General features: G+C 46.4%; 1 protein-coding gene across 5 annotated transcripts in view; it reads left to right on the top strand.

Moving 5' to 3' along the window:
* The first annotated feature begins 3,957 nt into the window (after positions 1-3,957).
* The window catches only part of PPFIA1 (PTPRF interacting protein alpha 1), a 77,216-nt gene continuing 70,561 nt past the window's right edge, over positions 3,958-10,612 (top strand). For all 5 annotated transcript variants that reach the window (XM_031448148.2, XM_031448147.2, XM_064492022.1 and 2 more), the window contains exons 1-2: positions 3,958-4,104; positions 5,294-5,557. In XM_031448148.2, coding sequence (XP_031304008.1) covers positions 5,294-5,557 — 264 coding nt within the window. In that variant the 5' untranslated portion in view covers positions 3,958-4,104. The remainder of the gene's footprint in view (positions 4,105-5,293; positions 5,558-10,612) is intronic.

Raw genomic sequence — 10,612 nt, 5'->3', positions numbered from 1 at the left:
CCTCTAAGGACCTCCTGCGTGTGGAATTTGTCCTTCTGTGGCAGGAGTATTTCATTAGCATATCACCCTCCGGGATCATCCATGAGGTTGCTTTTTTAATGATGAAACTATTTCATCTGCTTCACAAAACCATAACCTACAGTGACTAGTCAAACACTGAAAAGTGCCGGCAAGTATTACTGAGTGGGATGCAAATCATGTACCATTCAGATCTCTCAGCAAGCTTCATAGCCCTAAATGGAATCACACATTAAAGTTGCCAATTTAAGGACTTTGTTTGCTTTTTCCTTAGAACACCACTCATAGGATTTGTATGACATATACTGTGTGTATAAACTCATTCATATTTATTTCATCCGCAAGAATGACTCACCATTGGCAGAGGCAGGGCCCAGATCAAACACTCACGATGTGCCGCAGCCACAAGCCAGACTGACTGGTTCCCTCCCTCGAGCTTCCTCCCTGGTTCCCGAAATGCCAGCCTTACCCTCCAGCTCCACATGAGACCACTCCCTCCCCTTGCTTTTGACTTGATCAATGGTTTCCTTCCAGCCAGTAACTTCTTCATGTTGACGGTCAAGTTTAATTCTCCCAAGAGAATTTTAATGCTTTTCCCTTTGTCTCGATGTCTTGTCTGATTTTTTTGTTTGGGATGGGGAAAAACAACTTTCCCCAGAAATGGTGGGAAGGAATTCCTGCTGGAAACCCAGTGGGCAGGGTCTCCCCTTGTGGTCTCAGGATGCTGCCACAGGTCCCCGCCCTGTGTCCTGAAGGGCAAACAGGAAAAGAACCATAGGGCTTTCGCTCCACACTGTTTTCCTCTCAGTCAGAGAGGAAAGCCTCATAAGCCCCTGCAGTGTCCCTTACATGCCATTGATGAGATCAGGGCCCCGGCCCTCTCTTCACCTTTGGGGGACAAAGGAGAATGAGATCCTGGAGGAACTCGGACCAATCCCGATTCTCTCTGGGGTGATAGGCATGGTCTGGATAAAAACGGACCCCCCCCCAACCCCCTGGAGATGAAAGCAATCTCTTATTAGCCCTTCCCATTCACATAACCCTCACAGCTGTCCTATGAGGCGGTACTCCCATCCTCCTTTCAGGAATGAGGAAACTGAGGCCCAGAGAAGTCAAGCAACTTGCCTAAGAGTACACAGCCTTGGCAAAAAGAAGCAAAGCCAAGACTTGAACCAGACCACCGGGCTCCAGAGCCTACATTTATAACTGCAGTGCACAGGTGCCTTTCAGAGAGGGGCTGGTGACCTGACTGGGCGGGGAGCCAGCAGGGGTGCCCGGGCACTCACCTCTCACCCCCAGCCGTGAGTCTCCCAATGTCCCAGCGTGGTAGTTATTGTGGGTGTTATTACACCCCGGCTACAGGTGAGGAGCTGGAGGTTTAGTATGGGTTACAGACCTTGCCCAAGGCCAATGTCAGGGTCAGGGCTGGGGCCCCGGCCAAGCCCTCAGAGTCTGACCTGCCTGCCCAGGCCCCTCTCTTTCCAATTGCTGGGTGTTTTTATTAGCTGGCTCCATCTGCAGAACACAATGAAACTGTCATGAGAAGTAAATTGCAAGGGGCTTATGACTTGCTTTTAAAATTTAATTACACACATGAAGGGGACAGAAGTCTTTATGCCCGTGTGGGGGGACTTGAGATGGTCTAGGGGCTAGAGACACCCTGTACCTGGCACTGCGCAGGGACAACAGTGCGCATTTCAGACCAAGCAGGGGAGAGGCACAGAGTAGACCCTCAGTGGGCATCAGGGCTTAGCACCTTGGTGGCCCAGCACTGGACTGGGGTTTTGTCCCCAGCTCTGTGGGTCTGGGGACTTCTGATGTAGCACCAGGAAAACTGGCTTTGGAGGTAGTCTTGGGTTCAAGCCCTAGCTTCTACCAAATCATAAACTGTGGGCTTGGACAGGTAACTGACCTCCCTGGGTCTCAGTGTTCTCACCAGCAAAAGGATGGAGGACGTGCTTGCGAGGGCTGTGAGGTTATATGAGTAAGGGGTTCTCTCTAAAATGCTCCGCAAATGTGATTTTCTCATTTGTGCTCTCAGGGACAAGAGCTTTCTGTCATTTGCAGTGCAATGATTTAACCACGCTTCTTTTTTTTCTGGCCATATTAGGTTGTTTACAATTTTCCTCTTACTGATTTTGCAAGCTGAGGGAATGAAATGAATGAATGAATGAAAATGAGCGAAATCTGGGATTCTCATTTTCCTGCAGCTATACCAAATGGGCTTGTCCTTTCTCTGCTCAGAAAACTGCTCATCCTTCCAGACCCAGCTCAGATATCATCTCCTTTGTGAAGCCCTCATGATGACAGCTGGAGAGTTGGTTCCTCCTTCCTCTGTGTTCCCAAGGCACCAAGTTACACACCGTTTATAGAACAGACATTGTAACAGTCTATTTCTCTGCTCCCCTCCAGGCTGTGAACTGAGGGGAAGTGATGTCTTTGGCAGTCCTGAGTCCCCAAAACCTAGGCCACGGCTGGCTCATAGTGTCCTATAAGTGTTCATGAATAAACATTCTATGCTGTTGAACAAAATTTTAGTATTGTGCCAATTTCTTAGGAGGCAGGTACTTTTGGAGCATGGTGCAAATATGGGCTGGACGAATTAAGCTGAAATACTTGAGGGGAGCTGGAAATTTTCCTCTGTTCCAGACCCTGTTATCAGGGGAGCAAATTCATATTTGTGTGTAGTTGCTCAAATATTTATTGAATGGACAAATATATGAATAAAAGTGTGGTCCTGGACCCAGGAGGTAAGAAAGCCAATGAGAGGTAGCACCTGTTCTTGGTCAAGGAATTCACCTCGGAACGGTTCACCTGCCCCTGACACAGCCTTTACTTAGACTTGGTTAGTTCAGGGACTCCAGGCTGTCTCACCACCAACAGCCAGATAGTGGCCAGTGTTTCCTGGACACAAGGCCCTGACATTTTGGTTTATGAAGTTTTTGCTCCAGGAGTCATTTCCTGAGTGGGGAACATCTGCTTTAATCTACTAAAGATTATTTATTAATTTCTGTATCTACAAGATCGAGCGCAGATGGCCCATAGCAGGAGTTTTAAAAGTTTGAGCAAGGATGAAATATGGATATGAATAAGGACAACGATGCTTGAGAAAGATAAAAATGACCGCCACTCACAGAGTGCCTCCCCAGCCAGGTCCTTGACTAGGTGCTCCCTACGAATTCTATTTCTTATAACAGGTCTGTATCATTCTTCCGTCTTCCAGGTGGGTTCCCCCCGAATTGCCCAGGCCCACACTGCAGGGAGAAGTATCTGTTGGAAGTTGAACCAGGTGTGCCTGGCTCCAAAGCCTGCCTTTTCGACAGAGCGCCCGGGAGCCTCAACATCTCTGCCTCCCCAGGTACAGCAGGTGAAGCTCGCTAGTGGATCTTGGGTAGAAACCGCGTCCTTCCGAGTCGGGCAAGGATCAGTTCCTAGGATGCTCCGACCGGCTGCGAGCAGGTGCTTGTGCCTGGGCGCGCTCTCCTGTAAGGTGTGTAGCCGTGACGTTCGGGAGTGTCCAGCTCAAACCCTGACGCACAGACGTTCGATAACCGCCTTTGGTGTCCCCGGGGCTTAAGCGGAGATTCGGGAAAAGCCCGGGAGGTGGGAGACGCAGATGCAGATGCTGCCCGGGACGAGGACCTGAGCCCGAGGCAGCTCACCCTCCTAGGCGGGGCCTAGAGGAGGCGGGGCTCCGCCTGCACCCACCCAATCGGCGCCCGAGAGGCGCAGCCCGCCCCCATGAGGAGGCGGCGCTTGCGCACTCGGCCGCCCCGGCGCTCCTTTCCGGGTGGCCGGGGCGGGGCGTGCTGGCGGCGCTCGGCATTGACGCTGCGCCGACGCGCCCGACGTCGGGCACGTTGACGCCGGCGACGCGCAGCCGGGCCCGCTTCTCCTGTGCTCCGCCAGTGTCCGGCCGCGGGCCGGCCTTAGTGACTGGGGGCGGCGGGCCCGGGTCCGCGGGCGCGGAGCGGGCGGCGGGCGGCGGGCGCGGGCTGCCTTCGTCCGGCCCCGAGCTCGCCTGGAGCGAGCAGCCGCCCGCGAGCCGCCGCGGAGCCTCCTCGCCCGCTCCCCCCGGCGAGCAAGGTAAGGGAGCAGGGCGCTGAGGCAGGGTCGGGGCGGAGCGGGGCCCCGGGCGCCGGCCCCCTCCCCGCGGCGGCTGCGCGGCTGCTTAGTGTCAGACCCGGGAGAAGGGGGCGCGGCGAGGCCCGCGGCGCCGGGCGGGTGGAGGGCTTTGCGAGCGCCTGTGGGACCCCCGGCAGTCGGGCTCTCGGGGCCGTGCGCCCCCTTCCCTGACCCCAGCGCCCGGTGACCCCAGCGCCCGGTGACCGCGGGAGCGAGGACCTGTGGCCGCGAGAAGCCCCTACTCACGCAGGGCTTTCACCACCGTGGGGTCCTGGCTGCTGCAGCACCCGGTGCGGGTGCGGACTGGGTAGAGTTGTCTCCGTCAGGTGCGCGGTCCTGGGCATTTCATCCCCGGGGTCTGCAGCCTCGGGAACCGGTCCCCTTCTCCTCTCCCCATTATTATATTTGAGACACTTAATAGCCTCTCATAATCTCACCTTTCACTTTTCCTTCCTTCCTGGCTGTCCATGGCTGTATCGACCTGCTATATTTCCATTGTGGAATTTGGGGGGGGGGGCCTGTTGACTTACGTAAGTTAGGTTGACTGACCAACCATTGCAGCCGTTGAAAAACACCTCTCCCAGCGCTTAACGAGTCCAGTTCCGTTTAGCGCTCACCAAATCCAGCCCAAGAATTCAGGGAGCCGTCAGTCCTTCCCAGGAGCTGACTGCACACATTCCTGTAAGATGCCTGATGGATTTTGTACTTGTCAGTTTTAATGGCTGTATGCTCCTTCTGTGCTTTTCATGAAAAATGATTGGGTGGCAAGTGTTTTGGCTTTCTCTCCCCCACCGGGAAATCGAAAAAAAAAGTTACAGAAGCACGCTTGTTTTCAACAACCAGAAAGTACAGCTTTGCAAACAAAATGCCATAGGGTTTGTTCTTTATGTGAGGGGTAGTCTTCCTTGGTCTTTATCCCTTCACTGGTTTACTGTCAGCATCAATGCCTTCATCGTGTGTGTCCCGGGCACTTAAGATTTGCATGTGTCTGTTCTCCCAGCTTATTTTTATACAGAGCAGAGCAGTCAGATCTGGGACTAATGAGGCTCTCAACCTTTCATTTGTTAGCTGCAGAGAACTATAAAGGGGCAGGTTTGTGGAAGCCTTTATTTTGCACTTAATGACTGTGGTCTGGGTCTCTCATTCCAAGATGATGTGCGAGGTGATGCCGACCATCAGTGAAGCAGAAGGCCCCCCAGGAGGAGGTGGGAGCCACGGCTCCAGCTCCCCTTCACAGCCCGATGCAGATTCCCATTTTGAACAGTTGATGGTCTCCATGCTGGAAGAGAGAGACCGGCTTCTCGACACGCTGAGGGAGACTCAGGAGACGCTGGCACTAACCCAGGGGAAGTTACACGAGGTTGGTCACGAACGGGATTCCTTGCAGAGGCAGCTCAATACTGCACTTCCACAGGTATGGATGACTTTTGACTCACAGCTTTTCTCCTAAATGCTTTTTCACGGTGTTAGTATTTTCAGACCAGTGTTTTGCATAACCCTTTGTGAGACGCTGGTTCTGTTGTTTGTACAGCCCATCTAGATAGAGTTCCTGAGGATTAAACTCTTAGGGAGAACAAACTGGTGCTCTTAAGTCACGTGACAGCACCTTACCACTCTTGTTCCTTTCTGTGCCACAGAGGAAGGAACTGCCTGGATTTGGAACAGTGCTCCAAAGGTTTTGAAAAATGGCCACGAAGCAACCAAGATACGTGGTAACTTATGCTTTGTTGTCTTAAGCCATTTTTTGCCTAAAACATGTATTTCCAATTTCCTGATGAAATGCAATGGGAAAGCAGGATGGATTTCACAGGAAAAATATTTTTACAGTCCACCTTTCTTAGAACACCGGTGTTTTGTAAATCACATTTGTTTTAGGGGATAGAAGACTGAAGACTGAGTCCTTTGGAAATTCTCCGTTGGCAGATGAGAATTTAAAGCTTAGATCACACTGAAGTTTTTAATCTAAGTATATTGCGTTTGGACCAGTGTTTCAGAGCCTGGTCTCGTGGAGCTGAGTGAGAGGATGTAATGGTAGGTGTGGGGAGAAGGTGTCAGTGTGAGGTGGATGGCACTGAGCGTAGAGAGATGTGTGGGTGACTTGGGTGCTTGTGAGCTGTGTGGGTGCCGTTTTCCTTGTTCATAATAGGTGCCTTTGTGGTGCCTTCAGGTAGACCTGAATAAGCATGCATTTATTCTCTCATGGTGGGCCTGCCGTGGTAAATTAGTAAATGACTGATTACTAGCCTTAATGCATCTCTTGGCTTTAGTCAGTTCTCCTGAAAGATTGATAAGCCAAACATTTGGACTTCCTTTTTAGCAACAATAATTTGATGTCTGGGCTGTAATGTTCCTTCATTGTCGGATTAGAGAATCATGAAGTTTTTTCTCACTTGAATCCTGTCATTACCAAGCTTAAAAGGATTGGCCAAATTATGTTTTACTGGGATTCTATTGTATTTGTAAATCTTTTCAATAGTTTGGGGGGTTTGTTTGTTTGTTTTTTGTAATTGTATTTGTCTTCATGTAATTTGAGGTGCATACACTGAAGTGTAGGTTTTTGAAAAGCTGAGTACAGGGGACACAGCAGGGGAAGGACAGGAGTTTGTAAAGTCTAGTCTTGCGCAGTGCAGGTTGTCACACCAGCCAGGGAGACGGTTGCTCAGTGATTTGTTTCTGGCTCTGCTCCGGGCTGTAACCTGGACATGCCTTGTTGAGTGGGAGAACGTGATGACGTCACCAGGTCACCTGAGCACCTGAGTCCAACGTCTCTGAAACATGGGAGCCATTAAGTAAATGTTATTTATCCCTTCCCTTTCTTGGCACTTGTCTCCTGTTGGGCACTAATTGTGTGACCAGTTAGGCACGTGCATACACTAAATGCACTTGTGCTTCTGCCACTTTACATAGGCAAGTAGTTGTTGCCTTAAAGGAAACTTAACTGTAACATAACATACGTCAGAAAAATTCACAAATCATAAGTGTACGCCTCAGTACATTTTTCACTAAGTGAACACCTTCAGGTAACCACTGCCTCGGTCAAGAAATAGAACGTTGCCAGGCTCCCCGGAAGCCGCCTCCCTCCCGCCCCAGAAGTTGTCTCCCGAAGCTGTCTGTGGTCTTGACTTTTCGCCATTGATGACTTTTAACATGTTCTTGACTTTATGTGAATGAAATAAGGTAATATGGTTATTTTATTTCTTGATTCTTTCATTCAACATTGTCTTTGCAGGATCCATCTGTGTAGGTTTGTTCATTCTCATCTGCTGTTTTATAACCCAGTATATTCTTTCTGCTGCTCATGAGTATCTGGGGTCTTTCTAATTCTTACAGATGCTGCCCTGAGTGTTCTTACTTGCTTTTTGGTGCAGATAAGTATACACTTCTGTTGGGTGTGTTCAAAGAGGTAGCACTGCCAAGTGATGGAGAGTGTTCAGCCTTAGTAGAATCTACTGGAGCCTACCCACGGTGGTGGTCGCGTGAGTTGTACTGCCGTCCACGGTGTGTGAGCCATCAGTTGTTCTGACCCTTAATGTGGTCCCTTCTTTCATGTTGACTGTCTGGGAGTGTTGGTGGTGGGAGTTCGGTGCAGTAGGACCTTGCTGCTCCCTGATGGCCAGTAAACATGCCGAGTTGGAGCTTCCCTGTGGGTGCTTATTGGCCATTTGGGTATCTTCTTGGTGAGATAATTGACTTTTGCCCACTTTTTGATTGGGTTGTCTGTTTTGCTTCTTACTGATTTGAAGGAATTCTTTTTATACGTTCTGAGTACATGTATGTATGGCAGGGTTTTTTTTTTTTTTGCATTCTTGGGTGTGTTTGCCTTTTCACTCTCTCAGTGTGAAGCATTATTTTTTTATTTTAATGTGCCCCAGTTGACCAGTCTTTTCAGTAATATTTAATGCTCTGTGTGTTCAGTGAAAGATGTTACCTTGAAGTTGTAGGAAGATATTATCCTGTAAAAGCTTTATTGTCTTATCTTTTCCATTTAGATCTGTAATCCATCTGAAATTGATTTTTATTTATGGTGCAAGATAGGGGCCAAGATTACGGTTTTTTCCTTTAAATGAATGGATATGCAGTTGACCCAGCATGATGTATTTAAAAAACCATCCTGTCTGCAGCACACTGAAATGTCATCTCTGTCTTAAATCCAGTGACTGTAAATTATGGGTCTGTTTCCAGACTCCGCTCTGCTCTGTTGATCTTTTTGTTGTCTTTGCACAAATACCACGCCATCTAGATTATTGTCGCTTTAGGCTTGAGGGCGGAGATTTATATTCTGTACCTGAGTAGAATACGGAGGTATTCAGTGTCACCGTGGCTAATCTTGACTCTTCACATTTTCAGATACATTTTGGAATCCACTTGGTAGTCTTTCCCTGGAAAATGTGTTGGCATTTTAATTGAGATTGAATTGAATTTGTAGACCAGTGTGGGGAGAAATGACATCTTTTTAATATTGTACTTGTAATCCGTGAATGCAATATAACCTTCCATTTATTTAGATCTTCTTTATCTTAAATTTTTGTTTTATATGTTTTATATATCTTAAAGTTTTGTGTATATATCTTGGTTTTTTTTTTCTTTCCAATTACTATAACCATTTTTCTTTTTCTTGCCTTATTGTATTGGCTGGGATCTCCAGTACAGTGGTAAACAGAAGTATTGACACTAGATAGCCTTGCCTCGGTCCCAATATCAGAGGGAAAGCTTTCAGTATTTCACCATTACATACGATATCTGCTGTAGCTTTTCTGTAGATATTTTTATTAAAATATGAAAATTCTCCTCTATTCTTAGTTTGCTAAGAATTTTTAAATCATGCATTAAAATTATTACATTTTCTTAAATTCATTTTATGCAAACTTTGAAACAATTGACTTTTCTTGTATGTGGTTGTTTAACTTTAGAAAAAAATTGCAATTCTAGAATAATCCCAGCCTGATCTCAATGTATTTTCTCTTCATTGGATTTTATTTGTTAATATTTTATTTAGGATTAGGGCATATATATTCAAGGCGTGTAATTTTACTTTCTCGTATTTCTTGTCCTTTTTGGGTTTTGGTATCAAGGTTATACAAGTCTCATAAAACAAGGTGGAAAGTGTTCCTTGTTTACCCCCAGAAGAGCTTCTGTGAGACTGGTGTTTTCGTCCTTAAATGTTTGGAAGAATTGATTGGCAAGATCACCTGGTGTAGAGCTGTCTTTGTGGGAAGGCTTTTAGTTTCAGATTCAATTTTTTTACATAGAAATATAATTTTTCTAATTTTGTATTTCTTCTTGTGTCTATTTCAGTAAAGCATTCCACCCTCCCACTAGGAATTTATTCAGGCCACTCAAACTTTCCAATTAGTAATTGTAAAGCAGTTTATAACATCCTTATTATCTGCAAGAGCTGTTGTAGTATCTCCTTTTAAAAATCCTTGATAACGGTAATTTGTGCTTTGTCTCTTTTTCTTAATCGGTCTTGCTAGGGGTTTATCAATTTTATCAGTCCTTTCAAAGAACCAGATTTTGGCTTTATTGATTTTTTCTAAATTTAATATTTGTTTTCTATTCCTTATTTTCTGCTCCTTTTCTCATGCATCTACTTTGTGTTTCACTTGCTATTCTTTTTTCTTGAGATAGATGCTTAATTGATTCTTAGCCTTCTTTCTTTTCCAGTATATGTGTTTAAGGCTATAAGTTAACTCACCCTTAGCTGCATCCCTCAAACTTTAATAAGTCAAATTTTCCTTATCTTTTATGTAAAAATATTTTCATTTTCATTGTAGTGTTGTTTTTATCCATAAAGATTTTTAGGAGGTGTATCATCTAACTTCCCAATGTTTGGCAGGATTTTCTAGTTGCCTTTTGTTGATTTCTAGTGTAGTTCCATGAAGATCCCTGTCTTAGTGTTTTTTGCTGCTATTATAAAATACCATAGACTAGCTGACTTATAAACAACAGAAATTTATTTCTCATAGCTGTGGAGGCTGGGAAGTCCCAAGATCAAGGCACGGACCATGTCTGGTGAGGTGTTTTCTGGTTCACGGGTGGCCGGCTGCTTCTCATTGTCCTCTCATGGTGGAAGGGGCGAGGGAGCTGGCGCCACTCGTGATCTCATCCCTTCCCAAGTCCCTGCCTCCTAATGCCATTGTGAATTTTAGAGGGGCATAAACTGTCAGTCTGTTGGAGTCCTTAAGTATACTCTGCATTATTTCAGTCCTTTGAAATGAGTTGAGATTTCCTAATGACCCAATATATATTCATTTTTGTTAAATGTTCCTTGGGCGCTTGAAAATAATGTGTATCAATGGGAATACAGTGCTCCTTGTGTATCAGATCAAGTTTGTTGATCATGTAATTCAGATTCTAGTAGCCACATTAAAGTAAAAAGATACAGGTGAAATTAATTTTAACGTACGTTGCTTAACTTAGATATACAAAATATTATCATTTGCTTGTGTAATCAATGTGAAAAAACGAA

The sequence above is a fragment of the Camelus dromedarius genome, chromosome 12 (genome assembly GCF_036321535.1).
Source record: "Camelus dromedarius isolate mCamDro1 chromosome 12, mCamDro1.pat, whole genome shotgun sequence".
NCBI classification, from domain to species: domain Eukaryota; kingdom Metazoa; phylum Chordata; class Mammalia; order Artiodactyla; family Camelidae; genus Camelus; species Camelus dromedarius.
Note: the sequence above shows the minus strand (reverse complement) of the source record. Positions and strands in the feature narration are given on the sequence as shown.